General features: G+C 40.6%; 1 protein-coding gene across 4 annotated transcripts in view; it reads right to left on the minus strand.

The window, feature by feature from the left end:
* CD47 (CD47 molecule) overlaps nucleotides 1-19,872 on the minus strand; it is a 55,800-nt gene extending 35,928 nt beyond the window's left edge. For all 4 annotated transcript variants that reach the window (XM_033127288.1, XM_033127280.1, XM_033127273.1 and 1 more), the window contains exons 1-2: nucleotides 19,606-19,872; nucleotides 6,555-6,902 (exon numbers count right to left, since the gene is read on the minus strand). In XM_033127288.1, coding sequence (XP_032983179.1) covers nucleotides 6,555-6,902; nucleotides 19,606-19,651 — 394 coding nt within the window. In that variant the 5' untranslated portion in view covers nucleotides 19,652-19,872. The remainder of the gene's footprint in view (nucleotides 1-6,554; nucleotides 6,903-19,605) is intronic.
* Between the last annotated feature and the right edge of the window lie 6,544 nt (nucleotides 19,873-26,416).

Genomic DNA, 26,416 nt, shown 5'->3' on the forward strand with positions numbered 1-26,416 from the left:
GGGAGAGGAACTGGACCTAAGTCTTGGATGGGAAGGAGTCTGCCATGTGAAGACAGGGAAGAAGAGACTCCAAAAGAACAGCAACTTCAAGCAACCAAATGATGGCCACTGTGGCTAGAATTTAGTGATACACAAGGAGGCAGGAAGAGTTTGCTGGGCCAAGACCATGTTGGGTCTTAACAGCTTGTTAGGAGAATTTGTATTTTATTCTGAGAGCAATGACAAATGATTGGAAAGCCTGAAATGCAGACGAAAAATGACCTGATTTATTTAAAATATTCTTTGGTGGCCTTGTGAAGAATGAATTCTAGAGAAACAGGACCTATCAGAAAGTTACTGCAGCAACTGGGTAGAGACAGGAGGGAAGATGTGGCCCACAAATGCAGTCTTGAGTTCACTTTTACTCGTATTTAAAGACATAACAAGGAATCATCCCAAAGGAAGGTGGCTAGATGGGGATCCTGAAACCACGAGCAATGGCTGAAAGAAGTGGAGATTCTTACCTTAAATAAGAATAAACTTGGGAGAGAAATACTATAGCCCTCCTAGGGAGTGAGAAATATTGCCTGGCTGCAAGTTTTAGCTTGACGAACAGAAGAATCGGAACTGCCTGATAATAGACCAAGATCCATTAGGAAGTAACAGTCTCATCATGTCAAGCATTTAGGCAAAAAGTATGAATGACCAATTACCTGGGGTGTGACAGAAGTAATTGTTGAATCAGATGGCAAGATAGACTAGATCAGTACTAGATGACTCCAAACCTCTGTGCAGAAATAATATTTCAATGACAGAAGAGGGTAGAATCATAGAACAAAAAATATTATTGTCTAAGTGATTCTTAAATCACTTACATTTAAGTGATTTAGATTAAGTCATCAGAATCACCAGAGCGTTCATTCAAACTTCCACACTCGCCCCTCTCAGCTCCCACCTCAAGATTTTAATATGTTCCCCACGGTAAATCTGTGTGTGTGTGTGGTGGGGGGAGAGTTGCCCATGATTCTCTCAGATTAAAAATCACTGCTGTAGACCTCTACAGTATGAATGTGTTACCTCTGTCTAATTTGTTAAAGTGAGAAGAGTTTGAGGATGATTGAACGGGATAGTCAAGTACTAAATGAGATACTGGAGAAAAACCCAATGTTTTATATAAAACCACTCATATGCCCACTAAGCTATTGATTTGTTATGGTTGTACTGTCAGATGACTTTAACTCTGGTTTCCTAAGGGGAGAAGGAGACAAGATTCTTCTTTAAGGTCCTTTTCAGCTCTAAATTTCTATGGCACTAAGAAACTAAACTTAAAATGGACTAAGAACAATATTTGATATTTGCTGACCTCAGGATTAAGAAAAATATTAGGCTGGTGCAAAAGTAATTGCAGTTTAAAAGGTTAAAAATAATTGCAAAAACCGCAATTGCTTTTGCACCAACCTAATAACTCAAGGTCATGTACACGCTCATTCTACTCAAGCTATGGCTGACGACGCTGCCCATTAGTCTCCCCCAGTTCCTGGTCCGGTACAGTGGCTCCCAGGAAGATAACTTTCTTATTAGTGCAAAGGCAAAGAAATGATATTAAGTAGGTGTGGTCTACGGATGAGCACTTCAATTTTGCTCCCCAGACTAAGTATGATAAAAACCCAGTGCTTCATTTCTTTTATCATTGTGTCCAAAATGAGATAACCCCAAAAAGTGAACAAGTCGCTCAAGTGTGCCTCTCCCTCAAACATATACAGGCAGAGCTCATTTAGCTGTGCTTCGCTGATTATGCTTCATAGATGTTGTGATTTTTACAAACTGAAGGTAAAACCTTCCAGCAGTCAAACTCGCTTTACTGCAGTGGTCTAGAACCAAACCCACAATGTTTCTGAGGTATACCTGTACGTGGTAAACCTTCACAAACACACAAAACACCAGTTTCCACAAAAGAAGCTCACAATGCAATTTAAAACACTAAAATTCAAACCAGTTTTTACTTGATGTTTCAGGACTGTGATTTTTTTTTGGAGATACTGACTTGGCTCGGCGAGAGTCCCAGTTATTTAATCAAACCCAGAATTCTAAGGTGGCTCCCCAAATCCCTGTCCCCTGCAAGCAGTCTTTTATAACCTCTCTCCCTTGAAGGACATGGTACTGTGAATAGGGTGGATTTCATTCCCATGATTATGCTTTGTATATGGAAAAGGGGATTTTGCTGGTGGAATTAAGGTCCTCAAATCAAATGACTAAGAAACAGAGATTGCCTTGAGATCGAGGGGGCTGACCTAATCAAGCGAGTCCTTAAAAGGGTCTGGGCTCTTCCTGGCGAAAGCAATTCAACATGTGAGAGGAATTCAACAGGACGAAGATTTTCCACTGCTGGCTTTAAACATGGAAGTGACTGTGTGCAAAGAATGGGCGCAATCTCTCAGATCCGAGAGAAGCCCCTCGAGCAGACAACCAGCAAAGAAACAGGGACCTCAGTCCTACAACGAGAAGGAACTGAATTCTGCCACAATCATGAGAGCCTGGAACAGGACTCCAAACTCCTGAGAAGACAGTCTGGCCAACGCTTTGAGTATAGTGTGTAAAACTGAGTGGAGGACCCAGTCACACCGCGACCAGCACGGTGACCCGCACGACTGCGAGCTAATCCATGGGTGTTGTTTTAAGCTGTTCCACGTGTAGTTATTTGTTACACAGCACTAAGAACGAACACAAGGATCTTGTAATGCCTTCATGTCAACATCAGGAACATTCTATATATAATGTTGACAATGATGGAAACAGCAACTCTGCTGAACTTGAACTGACCTTTTTACACAAAACCTTCATAGCCTACCTGGAAAAATGTAAAATGTTCAATTCCAAGTTTTTGTATCATTAATAATATAACTATAACAAATTTCATAACTATATTTACATTTAGTATTTGGTTGTTTACAAGGTGTTGTCACAGAAACCATATACCATAGTGGTAAAAAACAAAACAAAACAAAACAACACAAAATAAAAAGACTGGGTTTTGAAGACAGACAGATCTAGGTTAAAACCTTGGCTATGACGCTGACCTTGAACAAATACCCTAAATCTCTCTTCTGGTAAATGGTAAGGCCTATATCTATCCCCCAGATCCCTGAGAAGAGCTCTATCTATCTCCTGGAATTCCTCATCTGTTAAATGGGAAGACCTGTATATCTCAGTCCTAGAATGTCACAGGATGCAACATACACCAAGTGTCTGGCATGTGCTCAAATAACTGTTAGGTTACGTGACTGGTCTTAATTGGACTGTCATCACTTCCTTGAAAGCAAGGATCACATCTTAGTCACCACTGAATCCCATGTGCTTGGCACAATGCCTGGCACACAGTGGCACTCATGAATCTTTTTTTAAGTAAGAGAGACATTAACTTATTTACATCTCAAACAATCCTGTGATGGAAATGGTATCCCCATTTTACAGGTAAACCCAAGCCAAATAGATTAAATTTCTTTTTTTTTTCTTTCCTTTTTTTTTGCCTTATCTAAGTTTTCATAAGCTAGAAAATGGTGAAGTACAGGAAAAGCTTTCTAAATTCAAGTCCTGTGTTCCTTCCTTGGTACTATATTGTATATAGGCACCAGAGGTATGTAGAACTATACCTCACAAATAGTATTTTCACATATTCAGTCCTAGTGCACCCCAAAGGGAAACAAAGCATGGCCACCATTACTTCACATTCTACTATGTAGGATTCTCTACTAAGCAATTTCTAGTTCTCATTTATAACTATATTTGAAAAAAAAAAGCACAACACAGTAAAAATAATTTCTATTGCCTAACGTGCCAAAGTCCACATGATGGGCAAGTATCATCACAATACGTCTGTAAGGAATCTTTTTGGGCAGAAAACTTTTTTGTTCTTTTAGTCAAAAATGGTGGAAAATAATAACACCAGATGCTTGCAAGGATGTGGAGGAACTAGATCACTCATATGTTGCTGATGAAAATGAAAAATGGAACGAACCACTCAGGAAAACGGTTTGGCAGTTTCTTTACAAACTAAGTCTATACTTACATACAACCCAGTAATTGTACTTCTGTGCATTTATCCAGAGAAATGAAGACTACATACACATAAAAACCTGCACACAATTGTTCATAGCAGCTTCACTTGTAACAGCCAAAAGCAGCTGGAAACAACCAAAATGCTCTATAGGATGTGGATGGTTAAACAAGCTATGATATATCCATACCATGGAATAAATACTACAGAGAGAGAGAGAGAGAGAGAGAGAGAGAGAGAGAGAGAGAGAGAGAGAGACGAACTATTGATACATACTGAAACATGGATAGATCTCAAGGGCATTGTGTTGAGGGGAAAAAAAAGCCAATCTCAAAAGGTTACATACTGTATGTATGACTCCATTTATATAACATTGTTGAAATAACAAAAGTATAGATATGAAAACAAATTGTGCTTGTCAGGTAAGGGATAGCGGGGAAGTGACTTATAAGGGGTTGCATGAGGGAAGTATTTGTGTTAATGGAATAGGTCTATAGCCTGATTGTGATGCTAGCTACATAAATACACGCGTGATAAAATGACAAAGAAATATATACACATGGTAGTATTGTGAACTTGCTGGTTTTGAGATTTAACTACAGTTATATAAAATATAAACATTTGGGAAAGCTGGGCAAAGAGTACGCAGCACTTCTGTGTTCTATCTTTGCAATTTTCTGTGACTCTAATTATTTCAAAAAATATAAATGGGTGCAAAGCCAAATGTCTGAGACCTCTGGTAGAATTTTCTACATTCTCTACAACAAAACAATCCCACCTCATTTTCATCGCCCAAAGAGTAAGCATAGCTCATATTTTGATAGGGTACTTTGAAAACAAGGAAAAACAATCACACATAAAATCATAAATTTTGTCTTCATCTCAGATATTGGGATTCCTTTCCCATCTGTCTTCATTCCATCCTCTGGACTCTCAAGTCTCTCGAGTTCACCAATTTCCCTCTCAATGACCTACACTACACTCTAAAATTACTATTCCCCCATGTCTTGTCTTTTCATTACCATGAAACTGTTCATTCCCTCAGAAAAATTTCAACTTGATTATAGATTATCTAATTTCAGTCACTCACAGTGCATATGTCCCTTGCTGAAAGGTGTACTTAAAAAACAAACAAAAAAACAAACAAAAAAGACAAAACTCCTAGCCCAATTTAATATCAAATTAATAAAAGTTATAATGTAGGCCAGATTTCTGAGCAGAAAAGCCTTCCCCATTCTGCTGGACTGATCTAAGCCATCTCTGGCCCTCTCCTCACTGCACAACGACCCCTCTCACAACACTCCAGCTTCAACAACTCTTACTTCATAAAATAAATGTCCCAGGAACACAACTAACATTTGCAAAGCACTTTGGTTTACAAAGGACTTGTATACAAGGGATCTCATTTGATGCTCATTACACTGTAGAATATGTAAAAGCAGGAATCTATTTTCATCCCCATTTTAGAGATAAGGTAACTTGACTCAGTGAAGTAACAACTTCTAAAGTTCAATACGGGCAAATAGTTAAGTTGCAGAACAGGGGATATAACTCAGACCTCATAACTCAGACCTCCCGATTCCCAACCCTAAACAATGTCAAAACATTCCATCAAACTAAACACCCCACTCCCAATCTGGTAATGGACATTTTGTAACAGTAAATGCTAGAAGAATAGAAGGCAAATAGTTGATACAATTAAACTGTTCTGATCCCATCTAAAGCAGAGGTTCTCAAAGGATGGTCTTATCCTGAGATCAGTAATATGTCTAGTGATTCTAAATAGGGCTTTCAAAATGCACCTGTATGTGGTTGAAGAAATCAGCTGGGATAGCAAGGAAAAGAAACGAAAGAGACTGTCTACTTTAGCTAACTTTACTGCTTTATACAACTCACCAACCCAAGTTTGTGAAGAAAGGGCAGAATCAAGGTGCAATAACCAAGGGTGAATTCAAATCAATTAACTCAGATCCCTAGTTCTCCCACATCTTTGCCAAAGAGAAGAATACCATAGCAAGGCAAGACACAGGAAACCTCAAGGAGACATCCATGATAACCTGATTTCTAATCTCTTTATGCTCCTAATTTATTCTTTCCCCAGAAGTGCATGGCTGGGACTTGTCAACCCTTGATCAAAGTGTAGGGGGAAAAAAAGGCTACATAATTGGAAAGAGCCTGGAAAAACGAATCACATCAAAGAAAGTGCTTTTGATGGCAGCAAACAGAAAGGCAAAGTAGATGATCCCAGGACCAGTCACCCCAACAGAACAGGCCTCATACCACAAGTTTGGGAACCACACAACACACAAATAACACACAGCTAAGAAGTTTTACTATAAAAATATATAAGAGGAAACAAGACAAAACTCATGATCTTAAAGCTGCTAAACATTATATCAGCATTTATTATTAATAGCCTGCTTTTTTATTCAAAGGAGTTCCTTGTCCCATTTTGCCCCATTTCTAACAGGATCAGGTTGCTGCAGGACAAATAAAAGGGAAGTTTTTATAGAAATCTTACCAAGACGGTATTTCAGTTCTACGACGGTATCGCCTTCTCTGCTTAATTCTGTTACTTCACAGGTGTAGTTTCCTGGAATCGCATGCTCCTTATTCATCTCCAAAGAGGCATTGCCTTTTAGTAAATCATCCGGAAAGATTTTTGCACTTGAAAAGTTAATGTTGGGTTTGGGCTCACGTTTAGCTCCATCATAGGTAAAAATGTATTTTCCTCCAAATTTCCACTTTACAAAGAGTTCCTCAAGGCCAGTTGCCTCTATGTTATAAACAATGCATGGGAGTAGAACAGTTGTATTGCAATTGGTATATTCTACAAATTTGGTTACATTCAATATTAGCTGAGCCGAACCTGGAAAAGAAAAATAAAAGTTTCATTTCATTATAGAATTATAGACTATGAGATCTTAGGTACTTAACAAAATCCTTAAGATAAAAGACAAATGCTTCAATTGTTCACTTAAGCAAGTGGTGCAGCTAAAGAGAGAAGATGGGCAAGATGAAAAAGAGAAACAAATTATTTTAATATTAAGGTGTACAGCTGGTAGACAATACTGTAACTTTTCCTTAATCATTCTCAGTAATACCAAGTATACATTACTATGTATCTTGGGAATAAATTCAGCAACCTGTATTGGAATATGCAGGTATAGTATCTGGCTTTTGGAAACTTTGAAGTAATCATTACTGCCTACTAACGTATGTAGAAAACTATTGTCCTTACCATGGGAAATTTTTGAACAGAAATTCAAACCAAATATTATATTCAGTCTCAACTTCTATACACTTCCTCCAAACAGAACTTGCTAAACCGATACAAAGTTTTTCTCTATTTCCAAAAAAGGTGGTGGGCTGTACCATACTTGAATATAAAAAGGAAATCAGATGATTCACAGCACATCTTTCCACTAGGATGGAAAGTCTTAGAATGCTAAGGAAAAAAAAATATTCTCTATGGCTATTTCCCCACTATAAAATATAGACAGCAACATATATTTTATATGCAAGTATTATAAAGGGTTATATACAATTGAAAGGCATTTTCTCACCCCCACATTTCACTGAAACTACAGAACAACAATTTCTAAATAGATAGTACAGGTATGCCTTCTTCCTAGAAACCACAAACCACTTAAAATAAAGCTAAGAAACAAGTTGAAACCATGAGCAGATACTGATAATAAGCAGGGTTTATTCTATCAACTCTTCTCAATAGGATAAACTACCAGTTGTTGCCTTGTAAAATAGAGATTGGGAAAGTAAATGCAATCACTTATTTTACATCTAAAATGTGCAAGAATGTGGAGAAACTGTAGTTGTTTTCCATATTCTTCATCCATTTATCAACTTTTATCTAAGTAGCTGGTTGGTTCTTCCCTCAAAAAACAAAGCACTAACAAATATAAATATCAACTTTAATATTAAGTTCATGCAAAAGTAATTACGGTTTTTACAATTATTTTTAACCTTTTAAACTGCAATTACTTTTGCACCAACCTAATAATTCATCCTTAAGATTTCTTCCCACTATTGGTGGGAATGCAGACTGGTGCAGCCTTTATGGAAGGCAGTGTGGAGGTTCCTCAAAAAATTACGAACAGAATTACCATATGACCCAGCAATCCCTTTCCTGGGTATCTACACAAAAAATCTGAAAACATTCATACATGAAGACAAATGTGCTCCAATGTTCACTGCAGCTTTATTTACGGCGGCCAAGACATGGAAACAACCAAAATGTCCTTTGATAGATGAATGGATAAAGAAATTGTGGTATATATACACAATGGAATACTATTCGGAGGTAAGAAAAGATGATATAGGAACATTTGTGACAACATGGATGGATCTTGAGATTATAATGCTAAGCGAAATAAGTCAGACAGAAAAAGCAGAGAACCATATGATTTCACTGATATGTGGTATATAAACCAACAACAACAAGAGAACAAGACAAACAAATGAGAAACAAAAACTCAGACACAGATAATAGTTTAGTGGTTACCAGACAGTAAGGGGGAAGAGGTAGTAGATGAGGGTAAAGGGGGATCAAATATATGGTGATGGAAGGAGAACTGACTCTGGGTGGTGAACACACAATGGGATTTATAGAGGATGTAATACAGAATTGTACACCTGAAATTTATGTAACTTTACTAACAATTGTCACCCAGTAAACTTTAATTAAAAAAGAAAAAAAGATTTCCTCCTTCAATATAAACTAGGAATAAAAATCAGGGGCATAGGATGTTATTATTCTAGGAACATATTATTGAATAAATGCCCACTGAAGTGGACGTTAGGATACATAGAGGAATGTGAACTGGACAATAATCAGAAAGCCTGAGTACAGATCCTATGTGACCTTAAGCAATTCACTTTTCTGTGCCTTGGTTTACTCTCTAAGTAAGAAGATCCAAATGAACACTGGGCCACTTCACAGAATTGTAGTGAGCACAAAAGGAGAAAAATATATGGGCAAGTGCCCTCTAAACAATACTGTGCTATAAATAAGCAAGGTGATACTATTAAAAACTAGGCAACACAGTATTTTAATGCAATGATCTAGACCTTCTCTGACTGGCAAGTGCAAATTATTATATTTCTGGGAATTTTCAGTCTGAACCAAGGTTGTGGGCATCCACAGGCCACCTCTTCCCAGTTCTCTTTCTAGCCATCCCAATATTAGCAAGCCCCTGGGTAAACCTGGACTTCCACATGCATTCTTCAAACCCTTAGGGTTTTGAGTTACTTCCCATGAGAAAGAAGCATTGAGGGGGAGACTACAGTGTACAGCAAGGAGAGAAGAAAGTGGCTGTGATGTTGGAATTAGAAAGGAAGGGAAGTGTCAGAAAACGTGGTGAACAATTTTGAAATAGACAAAAGGATGACTGGCTGTCATTTCAATGGCGAGCTGGGCAGTGTCTGACAGCTCTTTTAGGAATATCTGATTCTGTAGGGGCCTGTGCCTTTCGCTGTGTTTGACAGGGCTACTTTACAATTTTGTAAGTTGTAGAAAAATGACGGTAATGCAAATGATTCATGTCCATAGAGATACAAATAAACTTTGTTCTGCAATTGATTTCTGCCAGGTGGAAGAAAGGATTTCAAAAAATTACATTTTATAGCCCTGAGGATATTGACCAATTTGCATATATTCACAAATTCATTTCAGCATTCCTGACTGCCTATAAACGTGTCTGTTCTTCCAGTTTTCTTTAAAAACCAAGATGGTCTTACCATCTTGATGGTTTACTTATTAATGCGTGAAATAAAATCTTTGACACGTGTTCATTTTATATTTGAGTCAAGATTGTACTTTCTAAAAATTATCCTTTAATAAAAGAGATACAAGTCAAGAGCTCAGTTACACTAGTGAACTCCTTTAGAAAGCTCCAGGTAAGTAAGAAGTGGTCAGCAAACACTCTACAATTTCATAACTTACGCTTCAAGAATGAATTCTTTAAAGAATATGGAAAGCACTAATGCACTGCATTGTTGCAAGAAAAAATCTTATAGCTGAAGCAGTTTAAATAGAATAAATGCTGTCAATAAAATTCAAAGTGAAATTGACCTGGATAAACCATAACTTGAATAACCCTTACACTAATAATTAATAAATAAGGGTAGCGCCCCCCCAAAAAAAATCACTCCACTAAATGTCCAACTTCCATAAACATTTATTTAAAAACTATTAAGTAGTCCAATTATCTGATTTGGGTTTTCTCTTTTGCCTACTATCTTCTGATGAAACAGCAAAATGAAGAAAAGATTTGAAATAGAGAGCAAATAAAGAAACATAGATAATTAATACGAATAAGGAAATGCTGAATAATCAAGATATGCTATAGCAGTCTAAATCAGATAGGAATAGATAAATATAACCTTCAGTGATGCCAGGGTTGCCAATAAATTACAAATGAAATGGGAAAATTATTATACATCAAATGCCAAAAACATTGGCCCTTATAACCTGTGTGAATAGAGATCACCAACCTTAACCACCTCATACCACAGTCCTGAAAACAACCACTATGTAGCTGTAGAGAAAGCTCAACACATGGTAGTCACAGCACACAAGTCCAGCTCAGAAATTTAAAAAATGCAACAAACATTTGTTGAAAATTACCTGATCTGAAACATCATGATAGGATGTGGGGATACAATGAAGGAAAAAACAAGTATGAATTATCTTTTCAAAGCTTACAATTCTCACTCGGGGGAATGATTTCTACTTTTTATAACACGTGATTAGAAGTGCTATGCTTCCTGTATGAACACAGTGCTATGGAAGGGCAGGAGAGGAATCAGCCTTACAGGTTTCTGAGAAAATGTGTGTTGATACTAGAACAGAAAGTTGTCATAGTCCCAGCGCATCAGGGTTTTCAATCTTTTCAACATGTTCCATGCAAATTTTCTCTCCTTTGTAACAGCTCTTAAATCACTCTCCTTTGCAAGAGCTGATCCTATACTCTCCAAAGGAGCCTTCTGTCATTTAATTCAAATTGAGTCCTTCAGATGAGAAGCCAGAAGCTTCCAATATTCCCCACCTAGAAATTTACCTGCAACCCTAACTATCCACACCTCTTTCCTCCCCACTTCCCCCTCTTCAGAAATGAATCCCTTCACCTGAGAGCTAGTTTCCATTTCTGTCACCACAGCCATCAATCTCCTCACAAGGACTTTCCCTAGTTCATTATCAGCCTCCCACATTCCCCTATTCCATTTATATAAGATTTTTTTTTAACCTTTAAAGACTGCTTGAATATTCACCAACTTTCTAAAAAAAAAAAAAAAGAAAAGAAACGAAAAGAAAAATCCATCATATTTCTCTGTCTCTTCCCTAGCATCCTAAAATAATAATCCAAAACCATTTCTTCACTTCATGTTCATTTCTTCAATCTCTGCCATCTGGCCACCACCTCTCTACCTCTATGTTTCACTACAACAGCTCTTGCCAAAGTCACCAAAAATCCTCTGTGAAAAATCAAATGTGCATGGTTGCCTTTCTATCTTAACTTCACACCAGGTCTGGAGCCAATGGGCAGGTCCTTTCTTGCTCTTGTCCCTTGGACTCTATGATATCTCTTGATTCTGAATTTCCTACTCCTGTTTTGTCCACCCATCCCAACTTCCTTTCTTTACTGAAATCTATTCCTTCGCTCCCAATAAATATAATTAATATTAATAGTATTCCCAAAGGCTTCATATTCAGCAATATCCCCCCCTCCCCGAAAGTATTCTCATTTTAATTACCTACATGCTTTTTATTTAACCAGGCCCCACCTTTCTCCTTATCTTAAGACTTTGGAAAGCCAACTGTCGGCTGTGCATTTCCACTTGGATGTACTATCATTACTTCAAAGTCAACATGTCCAAAATCTATTTACCCTCTTTCTATCCTTCTCCAAATCGTCACCTCCCTAAAGAATATTCTATTATCCACCAGTCAGCCAGACCTGGACCTAAGAATCATTCATGCGAGATATTCTTCCCTCTTTTTAACATAGAGAATTTTGGGTAGACTCAACTTATTTAATAATATAGTTCCTAAATCCAATGTCTGTTCAATGAATGAATTAGACATTCATCATTTCTCCCTTGAACTGTTACCATTTAACTAGATCCCTGCCTCCAGTTTCAATATTTCCCCATCCCAGCCATAACTTAATTTGCCACACTTCCCAAAATAAATGTTCTAAATGCAAATGTATATTCCTTTGCTGTTTCTCCGAAAATAAGACCTAGCCGGACAATCAGCTCTAATGCATCTTTTGGAGCAAAAATTAATATAAGACCCAGTATTGTATTATATTACATTACATTATATTAATTTTTGCTCCAAAAGACACATTAGAGCTGACTGTCCGGCTAGGTCTTATTTTCGGGGTAACATGGTATACCTTAGGCAAGTTATTTAACCTCTGCACCTCAGTTTTCTCATCTATAAGATGTGAATGAACAGTGATAGTGTATACCTCGTATTTTGTTACGATTTAATGAGATAATGAACATGAAGTTCCCATTGCAGTGTCTTTCACATACAAAGCCAAGGCTTGATAAATGGCAGCTCTGGTTGGCTAACTTGGGCTCTTCCTGCTAATGCACAGTTAAGATGTTGACTACTCAACTGCATTCACGCTCTCCTTATTGCTCCCATCGCTCAAATGTTGTCATTGCACTTACTACTGAATCTTGCCATTACTGCTTTACTTAACTTATCTCTCCATTAGGCACGAAAGGTAAAAAAGCAAGAACAGTGTCTTCATTTGTTACTCTGTGGATCTAAGCCAGGGTCCAGCAAGTAGGACCCAGTATGTTCCTTATGAATGTAAAAGTGTTAAAGTATGACTCCAAAGAAAGGAATATCTAAAAATCCTACCAGAGAGGATTCACTCTTGTTCCACACATCAAGAGAATCCTCCACCGATCCTCACTTCTATACGCCTGATTACATAATCATGAAGCTAAATATTTTAATGGAAAATCTCAATTAAGTCAGTTGCAGGTCGGATGAAAGAGTTCCTTAAAAATTACATGAATGTATCTAAGAATGATCCTTCTAGAAGGTGATGTTTAAGGATGAGTAGAAATGTTATGGAAAAGGAAGGGCTTTCTAGGCAGAGTAGTATCGTGTGCAGGGGAATGAAAGTGAAAACTGGCAGCAAAAGATGATTCAGATGAGCTCCAGAAAAAAGGAGTGGAAAAGACGGCTACGGAATATTGTAAAGGCTTCCTTGAATATCATTCTGAGGTGTCTGGGTTTGATAACATAAGCAATAGCAAAGCACTCAGATTTACTTACACTGAAAAAATAATATAGCGGGGTGGTGGATGGCTCAGCAGGTTAGCGCACGAGCTCTCAACAACCAGGCTGCTGGTTCAATCCCCGCATGGGATGCTGGGCTGTGCCCCCTGCAACCAAAGACTGAAAATGGCAACTGGACTTGGAGCTGAGCTGCGCCCTCCACAACTACCGTGTTTCCCCGAAAATAAGACCTAGCTGGACAATCAGCTCTAATGCGTCTTTTGGAGCAAAAATTAATATAAGACCCAGTATCATATTATTATATTATATTATATTACATTACATTATATTATAAAGACCTGGTCTTATTGTAAAACCGGGTAAAGACCCGGTTTTATTGTAAAATCTTATTGTAATATATTAAGACCCGGTCTTAATATATTACAATAAGCCGGGTCTTATATTAATTTTTGCTACAAAAGCCCCATTAGAGCTGATTGTCCGCCTAGGTCTTATTTTCAGGGAAACACGGTAGATTGAAGGACAACGACTTGGAGCTGATGGGCCCTGGAGAAACACACTGTTCCCCAATATTCCCCAATTAAAAATGATAATAATAATAATAATATAGCAATATGAAGGGCGGCTTGAGGGCAGAAAGGGAGATAGAAATGGGAGGCCCATGAAGAGATCACTGCAATAGTCCAGGTAAATGACCACTGGAGATAAGACCAAAATTACAGTAAAACGCAAACAAATTAAATCAACATAAGTCAGATGTGGGAGGTAAGGGAGAAGAAGAGGGAAGAATTAGTTGTTAACCAAAATGGTATGTGTAACTAGTTAGATTATGGATTAACTATAGAGAAAAGAAATTTAGGAGAATTATGGGGGAATATTCTTTTAGTATTTAATAGGCTGAGTATTAAAGTACCTGTGGTATAATGAAATGGAGATGTCTAGTAGATACCAAGATATACAGATCTAGATTTAAAGAGAAAGGTCAGAGCTACAAAGACTTGGGAATTACCAAGAATATAGCTGGTAATTGAAATCGTGAGCATAAACAAGATTGCCCAGAATCCTTCCAAAGCAAACAGAGCAGGTACCAGAGAATACAATGTTGGGGGAATACCAATATCTATGGAGCCAAATAGTTTGAAAAGAACAAACCAAGGAAGTGAGAAGTGAGAGCAGCCAAGTGAGGCAACAAAGAACACCAAGGAAGGGTCTTAATATGGACAAAATAGATGTTAAGTGGGATGAGTACAGCCTCTAGATTGAAAATTACTGACTTCTTTATCTGCAGCAATGTCAATAGACTAGCGGGATCAGAAGTCAGATTGCATTTGGGAAGTGAATGGGCGGAGAGAAAGAAGAGGCCATGGTTCTTTCAATAAATTTGTCAATGTCAGAAAGCAAAGAGAAGACAATAACGGAAGGACTGAGGAGGCAGGGACAAAGGCAAGGTTTTTTGGGTTTTCTTGTTTGTTTTTAACATTGGGTAAAACTTGAACATGTCTGCAAGCTAAGGCGAAGGAACCAATGGAGACGGAAAGATCAAACATACAAGACTAAAGAATTAAGGTGATTAGGTAGATATCCAAGATGGTGGACATGAAAGAGCTGTAGACAGGTAGGTATACTTAAACAGGTGAATGAATAGCTATACTTCTGAAACTGGGTGAGAAAGGAGAAAGACATGAAGGTTGCCTAAGATATTACAGATTACAGGTAAGTTTAGCAATGGTGGGAGGGAAGTTGAGCGAGTCTGTCTATACCACACATCACTATTTTTCGCAGTAGAGTAGAAAGTTAATTATCTGCTTGGCATGGATGTTCAGAAATGGGGTAAGAAGCCCCAGCAATCACTAAGGTACATAAAGCAAATCTCAAGAGTAAAGCTACCTGCTACAAATGAATCCTACCAGTTTTTGCCATCAGACCTTGACCTTGGTATGAAAACTGAAACCTCAAACTGAAACAGATTAGAATTAAGGTCAAAAAGGATGACTGAGTCAGATCTCTCCTCAATAGAAATCAAATAAGATCTGGGGTGAAGTGGGGATGTCCACAAAGTGTTTAGTTCTGACTCAATAACCCCCTACTAGATTTAAAAGCGGCCTTACGAGAATGGAAGTGGTTGACCTAGAATTCCAGAAAAGCAGCTGAAAGTCAGCAACACCCAGAATGATGGCCTTATCAAGCACTTAAATATATTTAACACCCCTGAAAGATAAAAACAAAAAAAAAATCCTACTCTCTATAAACGACATTTATGTTATTAAGAGGCATCGAGTCTGAGATGTGTCTGTATGTCCAAGAGGGCCTTACAAAGTGCACAAGAGCATAGCAAGGGCTCATACTTGCTTGAAACAGAAAAGGCAATTTTGACAGACTCGGCCAAATTCCCTGCCTTAACTTTTATCCCATAAGTGTAACACGTATTCAAATACACACATTTACTCTAAAACCCTGGAGATGACCAGATTCTGAGTCTTCCACAACTGCTCCATAGATGTGGAATGAAATAGAGGAGGGTGCAGCTTTTAATTCAACTCCACAGGACCACAAAGGAGGAGAACCTAGGTTCTACTGTCTTAGTCTAGGTATGTCAGAATCACATTTCCTGGGTGCTCTCTATTTTTTACTTTAGTACTACAATGGGTTTAGCAAAATTGATCCTACACTATTATTCTTGGTCTTTTACCATAGAAGAAATATCTGCATTGCTACAAGTCAAAGTAGCTTTATAGCAACCCATTATGTTAGGCTGAGACACAAGATATAAAAATATAGAAATTTTGATCTTGTATAAAAAGCTATGACAGTAAAAATCTAAAAGATGGGTAAAATGGTTTTATGAAAATTATGTCATAAAAATAACATTAATGTATTAAAAACAATGCCTATACTAGCAATACTTGAATTAACATTAAGGAATGCAAAAGATAATATGAGTGATTATTTTGGATTTAGAATATTTATCAATTTCAGGAAAACCACCTATATTTCATCTTTAGAACCTGGCCTTTCAAATCGCCATTAACAACTCAGTGGCAAAGATAAAACATCTGCCAAAATACATATGACAGCATGAGCAAATGTCCTAATGGTAGGCATTTAGTATAATGCTTTAACACACTTCCTCTAGACTACTGGGGCAGCCCCACAAATAAGTACTTTTAAATAGGCATTTGCGTCCTTAAAATGGCAACTTGCGTTTAAAAGTAATATATTCTTTAGGAGAAAAGAAAATATTTTTGTTTAAGCAAGCCAAATTACTACTAGACTTAGACAATAAAAATGTGTTTTAATAATGTCCATACTTGACTTTAAAAATTTACTTTGAACAAAGAAAAATAGCCTCAACCAGTGCAAAGACAGTTCACAGACTCACATTATTTGAGTACGGTTTTATTTACGAATTTGTGAGTACCACTGAAATGGCTGATGTGCTTTTAAACAAAGTATAATTGGACATATGGGGCAGGGTAAAGGAAAGGAGCATAGTAATTCATTCTGCATCTTGTAAACCAATATAGGGGGTTGCAGTTTGCCTGTAATTACACAGAATGGGCATTTTAAATAACTTATTTTACTACAAAGGTAAACTGTAGTGGCTACTAGGAAATGGCCTGTAATTGATAGAGTATGTAGATAGATAGAAATAAGCAGGAGAGACCTAGCCCGGGGTTAGAAAGCCCCTTGTTGCAGCACCTACTTGGGTCAAGACCCCTTGCAACTGCCCTCACTTAGGGCACCAGTGCCTTACTAGCCCAGCAGGATTCCAGGCTTACACATACCCCTAAATTAAAGGGATGTGCTTATAGCCAGAGAAGGAAAGAAGACATCCCACTTATCAGAATATACATCCTGCTTGTCAGGACCATTTTAGTGAGCTTCTCAAATAATTAGACACAAATGTCTTTCTAGCCAGCAGGATTCCAGGCTCACACATGCCCCTAAATCAAAGGGATGTGTTGTTAAAAGCCAGAGAAGGAAGGAAGACATCCTGTTTGTCAGAGCATACATCCTGCCTATCAGGACCATTTTAGTGAGCTTCTTAAACAAATCACAAAAAGAAAATTGACCGAAACTACCTTGAGAACTGAAAGGGAAGACTGGGCACTTCAGCAGAAAAGAAAGAGAGAAGAAGGGAGAGGTGGGAGGCGGAGGCAATTCTACCCATAGGAAAAACAGCCTTCATACAATGTAAGAAGAGGCCTTTCCCCCTTTTGGGATTGGTCCGCTCCACATCTTGGAGTGTATCTGCGGCTACTATTGAACTTCTTACTATCCTATATTTGCACAAAACTCTGTCTCTCAACTGAATTCTTCTCGAGAAGTCAAGAACCAAGGAAAAATTACCACCACCTGGTAACACTATTACCAGTCATTTATAAATGAAACTGAAAGCAAAACCTATGTTCAAGTATAAATAAACCTACAAATCCAAGGACTTTCTTACTCATTCTAGATTCTTGATTCTGTCTCCCAAATACCTGTGTTCTGAGACTGTTAGCATCTCTTTATACATGTCCTTTCAAAACTACAATTGTCCTTTTTAAACACACACACACAATCCATTATATCTTATGACAAACACTATCATTTCCTGGTTTATATTTAACACATAACAGAACTCAAATGCATAATGCCTGTTTTGCTTTTTTAGGTTATTATTAACTAAGTACAAAATACCATAAATTCTGAATTCTATGACTCTGTATGGACTGGAGGCCATTAATATTGCATGTAAATAATTGTTAGTTATACATGATCTTAACTATTACTAAAGGAGGCCTAACAGAATTCCTATGCCCAAAAGTACCATTCTTGCAGTTCTTTCTAATGTACTTGAAAATAGGACCCCATTTTTACAGTTTTTATCCTTCAGACTAGCTTTGATGCCTATAGTCTGAACTAATGATATTTTATCACAAATTTATAATCTAGTTCAATATGCTTTCTGATCATACAACAGGTTTCTGAAAGCAGTATTATTTTAGCTATAACAACAGTAATGTCAATAAGCCATTAATGACAGAAAACACTACCTTGTTGTCTAATATTAACCCTTTAGCTGGTAAAGATAGTGATTATTAACAGCTCCGACATCCTGGAACATTCAGAGCCTGTGGAAAGCGGTAAGCAGGGTCTTCAAGGCGTCTTGAAAATAGCTGAAGTCATAAACCTTTATGAACAGCTCAGTGAGACTAATAACCAGTTTAAAATCTAATTAATTTAGCCTTCTAGAATTAAATATAACAATTGCTTGCTCCTATTACTCAAACTAAATTCTGAATCTTAACAGGAAGTTCACAAAAGGCTCTATTGATGTGAAGTGTGACAAGCACTGAATATAGAGTCACGAAAATTCTTATTCCTTCCTCAGTTCTTAGGAAGGACCTGTTTTAAAAAAGGCGAAACCGGTTCCAAAAGCTTAGGGGCCAAAACGACTTTGGCGTGGAAAAACACCAAATCCTACTCAGCTGCAAATGACTGGAGGTTATTGTTTCATATTTCAAGTAAAATCTGGATTACTTTAAAAACGTTTCCCCCAAACAAAGTGGGGAAACTTGAACGTGCATTTGGTCTGTATTAAAAGTGGTTGATGGGGCGTGTGGATAGCGAGTTTCCAGGAAGCTTATTTCTAGGGTTTGACTGAAAAAGGAAAAAAAAAAAAAAAAAAAAAAAGGCGGCCAGTAGATTCTTCAGATTAAACGGTAGATGGGAAATAAAACTTAATTGTGTTCCTTATGTCCCCTTAACTCCCACGCTCATGTGGGAGGACAAACAGGAGAAACCCCGTCTCGCAGACTTCGCCAAAATGCACCCTTCCATCGCAGGAGGCCCAGGCCCTCCAGGCTCCCTCCTTCATCCTAACTGCGTGCAAGCACTGAGGAGGAAGAGGGGTGCGAAAGAGGAGGGGGGGACCCTAAGAGCTGCCACCCACTCGCTTCCGATCGCGCCCTTTCCCTCTACAGTTAATTTCTGCGCAAGGTGAACGGTTTGGAATCTTCCTCGGGGTATGCATCCGGAGGCGGAGACGGGGGAAGGAGATGAGCCCCGCTTTCACCTAGGGGGAAGAAGTAAAGGAGGAACAGAAAGGAAGAAAGGAAGGGGATGTCTGATTACCCGCGGGGGCCTCCCACAGTCACACCAGGGCTCGCACGGCACGCGCACCGCGCGCCCCGACCACCCTCTCTAGGGCGCCCCGGGGCCAGCCTGGGCGCAGCCCACACGCCCGTGGGGGAGCCGCGGAGGCGGGGAGCCGCAGAGCCGGCGGCCAGGGACCACTCACCGCAGTACGCTGAGTTCAGCAGCAGCACCACCACCAGGGGCCACATCTCCGCGACCGCCGCGGGGTCGCTGCCGACGCTGCCGCCACCGCCAACGCCGCCGCCCGTGTCTGGAACAGCCGCCGCTGTCACAATCAGGACCGCGCGCCGCCGCTCGTCACAAGCAAGACCCACCGCCCAGGCTGCTGGGCTGCGCGCACGCGCGCTCCCGTGCCTCCCGCGCCTCCCGCCCGCGCAAGCCGCGCACGCGCACTCGCCCTCGCCCCCGCCCCCGCCCCGGTAGCTGCTGACTCGGGTCCTCCCAACTCGCGGACTCGAGTCCACGCCCCCGCCGGCTCCGCCGAGACCCAGAGACCGCTCCCCGGAGGTGGCGCGGGCCAGGCTTCCTGGGCGCGCTCCGCCGCACTCTCCCAACCGCGCCCGGCTGCGTGTCGCCGCCTGCCATTGGAGGCTGAGCTTGTGTGCTCACGCACAATGGGGACCTCATTGCACCTGCCTCTCTCCGCGGCTCCCTTTCTTTTTCTCGCACCGCCCTGGGCCCCACTGTCCTCCCCTGGCTTTCACTCCCACCATCCCGCTTCAGGAACTCGGCCAGGCGCTGTTCACCCTGACCTGGCTGCCTTGGCCCAGCCTGCGCCCCCGATCTCGCTCCTCTCCCGGACTTCGAGGTCTGCCGCGCGCGTCGACCCCGATGCTTCCTAGCCTCTCACTTCTGTGTATTTCCCCTAAACTCCGCCACCTGCCCCAGAGGCGCACAGCGCGTGTGGGGGTCTCTACACTCCCTACGCAACCAGCGAGCAGGAGGGCGCCACGCCGAGGGCGGGCGATAGCTGATATCTGTCCGCAGGGAGCTTCCACTCGCGGGTGGAAAGGTCTCGCGTTCTGCTCCGTTCATCTGTCACCACCTGCTTTTGCTTTCCTTGGAACTGCGAGTTCTTCTTTCTCGCTTTGTTCTTTAGTGTTTTCATCCATTGCACAGGGTTAAACAAGTTCCACCCGAGGTGGTAAACATTTAGAGACGTGGTTAACGCTGAAACCTCAGGGGCGATCAGGTGTGGTCACAAACGTTAGCCGACATTTCCAAGACATCCCTTCCAGCAACGGATTTCAGCCTGGTTTGTTACAGCGCCATGTGCAGCCAGCCCACTGTGCTGCTTGGCTTTAACATGCTTGAAAAAATGGGTTCAAAATGTGGCTGCAAGCCACAATATGAACAAGAACAAGGCCTTTGAATATCTCACTGAATCACGTAGGCCACATCATTCAAACTGAAGCAAAAGCCCTTTTAAAACTACCTGTAACATTTATCCTAAATGATGAACTGTCTTGTCACAAAGTCAGGCTCTGGTGGCTACTCTAATGGGCTGCATAACCTGTCTGCTCCTTAGGTTGTTTTTCTCTTACCTGCTGGAAAAGAAAGCAATTTCCCACTACAATATCCCGCTACTCCAAATCCTCTACCGATGGTATCTCCTCCATTGCATCCCAGCCCCATAGTAATAAAATCCAGGAAATAAAATTGCCACTCTCTGACACTCTGCAGTAGTGTATTATGTACTATGTAAGTTTTCCTTACAGTTTGTGTGTGTCTGTGTGTGTGTGTGTGTGTGTGTGTGTGTGTGTGTATCTCTTGCCCACAGCACATCAATGTTTAAAATCGGAGTATTTTAAGTATTCCCTCCTCTAAGACTTCCTGTTGAACTGGGTAAACAGAAGAGGTTTAATAAAAGTGTCGATGTGACTTGAGGCAAGCATTGCTCCACTGAAATTTGGTTGTTTTTAATGGTTAAAAAAAAAAGAAAGAAAAACAGGTATCTCACTAAAACAATGGTTAATAATTATGTTCGAAATAATTTGAATGGCGGCCTTGACACCCTGAGGCTACCAAAGCGACTGACGGATTTTCCTCCAACTGCTGCTTATATGGATACAAAAGAGTCATCCACCAGACTTTGAACATTCGGGACACTGTGTCTCACAGAGCAGCTGGTTGGCTAAATAAGGCTGTCAGCTGTCCCTGAGACCAACCGACACCCCTAAAGCTAAAGAGTGACTGGGAAGAACTGTCCCCAACCTTTAGAGGTAGAGTTTGAGTGATGCTCTATCTTATACTGGCAGCTACTGGGGCCATGAACTTAATGCAGATTTGTATGGAAAATAGAATAGATTTAAGTCCAGTAAATAAAAGTCCCCTTGGGTGACCACCTCTGCTCTTTGGAATCTAGCTGGGATGTGTTTTGATGGTGGAGCAAGAAGAGGCCTATTCCAGGAGAGAGAATCCAGAACAAGCTGCCTAGTTTTGATTATCTTCTTTCTGAGATAACCTTGGGCTACTTTCTTAAAGTATCTAACTACTTTTCATTTGTGTTTCCGTTTTACCATTTCCAAGCATTGTTATTTGGACTGTGAGCTCACCTTATCTTTATGTAAGGGGTTTCTTGGGTGGAAGGTGACAGAGTAGTGCATCTTAGAATGTTTTAAACAGAGGTAATACACGTTTGATTTATTACCTAAATTCATCTTCCTACCAGTCTTAGAACAGGTATTATGGTCTCCATGTGGATAGCAATGAGGATACAAAGGGAAGGGGCTAATGAGCACTTTACCTATGGTTGTGTGTGATGCTTCTCTGTCCCCGTCTCTCTTACTTATGTCTATCTTCCTGTCCTTTTTCCCCTACTTTTTGTTTTCACCCTATACCATTGAATTACCTCTTCCATTGCACTTTGTTTATGCTGCTGATAAAGTATATCTATGTATTTCTTTGTACATATCGGTCTCTTTTCTATCATGTTAAGTAGGAAAAATGAAATTTTTCCTGGGTACGTTCGTTTGTATTTCCAGGGCCTGACACAGTGCCTGTTTGAGACCTAAATCTCGGTGTGTTGAATCAACCAAGAAAATCAGTGCAATATGTAGGATACAGAGACACTTTAGCTTAGGTTTGAGTTAGAGCTTCAACCACGCACTGTTGGCTAACTTTGGACAAGGTTACCTTTCTGAGCCCTAGTTTCCTCATCTGTAAAGCTAGATGATAAAAATAATAGAAATTAACTCTTTAAATTGCCTTGAGAATTTGACGTTAACACTTTTATATCTACATAGAGCAGTGCTTGGTGCACAGTAAGCACACAATCCATATGAGCTCTTATTATTACAATCTTATAGCGAAATGAGTCTCCTAGAAGGACAGTGGAAATTATTATCTAAAGGATCACCAGTTGCTGGTCTGAAACCTTGAGGAAGCACTGAGTTGCCAAGGGTCTACAGTTTTGATTCAAGCTAGAGTCACAAGTCTGTGCCCAGTGGGTAACCCTTAATCCTTGTGCTCTTCTGCACCCCTTGTTGGTGATTGCACGCCAAAGGACCCACATCTCTGACACCTGGCTCAGGTCCTAGTGTCCTAAGATGTTATTTCAACTTGAACCAGTTGTGAACGCATAATTGCCCCAGTCATCAAATAAAGCAGTGTAGCAATGAGGGTCTGCGCTCAGTGGGCAAAGACTGGGTTTAGATGGTTAGGCAGCTGTAAGATACTGACATGCAATTAGATGGATTTGGCTTAGGAAAACAGAAGGAAACTCCAGCAGCAGGAAATGATCTTCTTAGCTTGTGTTTCAATGACGGGCAAATATTAGCAATAGAAACTGCCTCCAGGTGGGAAGATGGTAGGACTGAGGGTTTCAGGTAGAAGACATTCTACCAGAGAGATGACAGTCTGATCTGTCATCAATTTCCTTCTGGGTGTCTGATGTCCACAGGCTTCTTTTGCCTAGGTCAGAGAGGAGCATGGCACTTTCTCCTCCTGCTCCTGCTGCTGTGGCTGGAGGCTTCTCAGGTAGGGGGCTCACGCTCATGACAGCTGGAAAGCACTAGGAAATCCATCTTCTAGGTGAGTTCTAAAATCGCAGCAGGCTTGTTTCTTTGAGAGCACTTAATGGTTGGGGTGCTGGGAAGGCCTTTGTTTACCTTCCCTAACTCTCATTTGAGGACAGATAACATACATGTAGTGGGTACATACTATGCACCAAGCCCTCACCATGCTAGCAATTTATTTCCTATTGCTGCCGGAACAAATTGTCACAACGTTAGGGGCTTCAAGGTCAGACTCATTTATTATCTCACAGTTCTGTAGGTCAGAAGTCCAGTGGTTTCTTTCTCTGTTTCTGATCTCACAGGGCCAAAACCACGGCACTGGCTGGATTGCTTTCACTTCTGAAAGTTCGAAGGGGAGAATCCCTTTTAAGGTTCAATCAGGTGGTTGGCAGAACTCAGTGTCTATAAGATTAAGGTTCCTATTACCTTGCTGGCTGCCATATGAGTGGGGCTTAGCATCTAGAGGCCTGCTTTGGGTCGTTGTATTTAGTTCCATGTAGTCTCTGAGCATCTCACAACTACCTTAAAGCCTTCTGCTATCATGTCTCTTCTGCCTCTCCTTCTGCCACAGTTCTATGACTGACTCTTCTGCTTCCCCTTCTACTTTTAAGTACTCAATTGATTAGATTGGGTCCTGATAATCTCCCTATATTAAGGTCTGCAAACTTAATCACATTCACAAAGTCTCTTTTGCCGTGTAAAGGAACATATTCGAAGATTCCCAGGATTGGGGCTTGGAAATCTTTGGGAGGCATTATTCTGCGTCCCACAGTTAGGTTCCTTTTATACTTAACTCCCTGAATCCTTGAACAGCTTAATAAGGGAAGCCTTGTTATACCCATTGTGCATGTGAAGAAACTGAGGTTCAGAGAGGTTTATATCACAGGTAATAAATGCTGGAGCTGGAGTTTCAGTCTTGCTTTGGAGCTCATGTTCCTTCCTCTGCTAGAGTGAAGGAGTAGTGGAAGCAAAGCAGTTGAGTGATCTGTCACTCACACTGCAGTTTCCTCTGTTGCTTCTCAACTCAGTGAGTTTGTCCCCAGCATATCCACCGACTTTCCAGTTCTCCTCCTCGTTCCATGATATGTGTATTGACTGGGTCTCAGCAGAAAACAGATGGCATGCTCAAATGAGGTACTGAGAAGAGATTAATAAAGGAACTATTTACAAGGGTGTGGGCAGGGTTAATGGAAACCGACAAGGAATGGAGATGTTGTTAGCTAACAACAGCTGTTGCTTGTAGGTCTTTAGTTCTGGAGGTGCAAGGGAAAGAATGGTTATGAGAACCTCTAGAGAAAAGAGAAACTGAAGGAGGGCTGGCTGGCAGAAGTTATGACCTTTGGTAGAGTAACACAGCCACTACTGGCCTGGTGGACAGGAAGGTGGTCACGTAAATACTCGGACTTCACGTTCCTCCGACCCTCTGAACACCTGCTTTGGGCAAATCTCAGCCAGAAGCCAGAGGGAAAAGGGTCTGTTTATGTAGTCGCTGATGTTTAGCTTTCTAGGCTCAGAGTTTGGAAGGATGGATAGTGGACCTAAGGGAGACTGTTCAGCACAGTAAGACTGTGCGTCCCCATCCCCTTGAAATTGGGTTTGATAATGTGACTTGCTTTGTCCAGTGTATGAGTTCCCTAGGGCTACCCTAATGAATTACCATAAACAACGGGGCTTAAAATAAAAGATTTATTGTCTCATAGTTCTGGAGGCTAGAAGTCTGAAATTAATATATCAACAGAGCCATACTCCCTCTGAAGTCTCTAGAGAAGAATCCTTCCTTGCCTCTTCCAGCTTCTAGAAGATCCTGGCAATGCTTGGAGCTCCTTGGCTTGAGCTCCAACACTCCACCCTGTTTCCATCCTCACGTGGCCATCTTCTGTCTGTCCTCTCTTTTTCTTAGTAAGGACACCAGTCATTGAAGTCAGGGCCCACTCTAAATGCAGTATGATAGCTTCTTCAGATCTTTCACTAAATCCATCTGCAAAGACCCTACTTCCAAACAAGGTCACACTGAGTTTCTGGGAGGGGACATGAATTTGGGGGGATAGTATTCAACCCATATAGCCAGTAAATGTGTTACTTCTGGGCAAAAGCATCAAGGCCTAGCATGCAACTTGCCACTTTTTCTTTCCCTCCCCCAAGGCAATCAGCAGTGCTCCAGACAGTGGATGTTCCCTCAGCCTGGGTCCTTGGGTGATAATGAGGCAAAGTAGAGACCCAGCTGACCTACAAAGAAACTGCAACATGTATTGAAGTATATACGTTATCTTTCCTGACAGACACCAACAACAGCACTTAATCACCGCAGTCCAACCCTTCAGAGAGATTCCCAGCATCTACGCCAGCTCCCCACTTCCTTCCTTACATATGAACACACGCTTGAATAGGGGCATTAAATTAACGAAAACCACTTTGTAGGTTCCTCTTAGTCCCAACTCCACTGGCAATAGTTTACTGCATTACAGTTCCTCTTTGGGGCCAAGATGTAGAAAGAAATAGATTTTAAAGACAGCCTTTTGTATGCCTAGAGGGGCAAGTTTTCTAGAAAACATAAACAAACAAAAAGAATGAGGCCAAGAGTGCATGGGTGTTCTTTGAAATTAGCTGCAGAGTGTCTGTCTGACTTTCAGGCTGACAGTCTCATCTCCAGTTTCAGAAGAGTGCCCCACCTGCAGCAGCCAGGAAACTCTGCTCAGAAACCGTTGTTCTCTGCCTGAACCGGGGCTCTCGAGGTGTGTCCCTCCCTGCTCTGCTATGGCCACCTGTGCAAAATTACTTGAGATGCCGTGCTTCATGAAGTTTGATTATTGATGCTCCATGAGTTCTCTGGGTACATCTGCTAATCTCCTTTTCTTTAATACTGGTCTAATTGCTATGGGCGAGGGGCATATCATCAGGTGGACTATCATCAGATGGACTTTTAAAGTGAAGTGGAAA

This window comes from Rhinolophus ferrumequinum, chromosome 2 (assembly GCF_004115265.2).
Source record: "Rhinolophus ferrumequinum isolate MPI-CBG mRhiFer1 chromosome 2, mRhiFer1_v1.p, whole genome shotgun sequence".
In the NCBI taxonomy this organism is placed as follows: Eukaryota; Metazoa; Chordata; class Mammalia; order Chiroptera; family Rhinolophidae; genus Rhinolophus; species Rhinolophus ferrumequinum.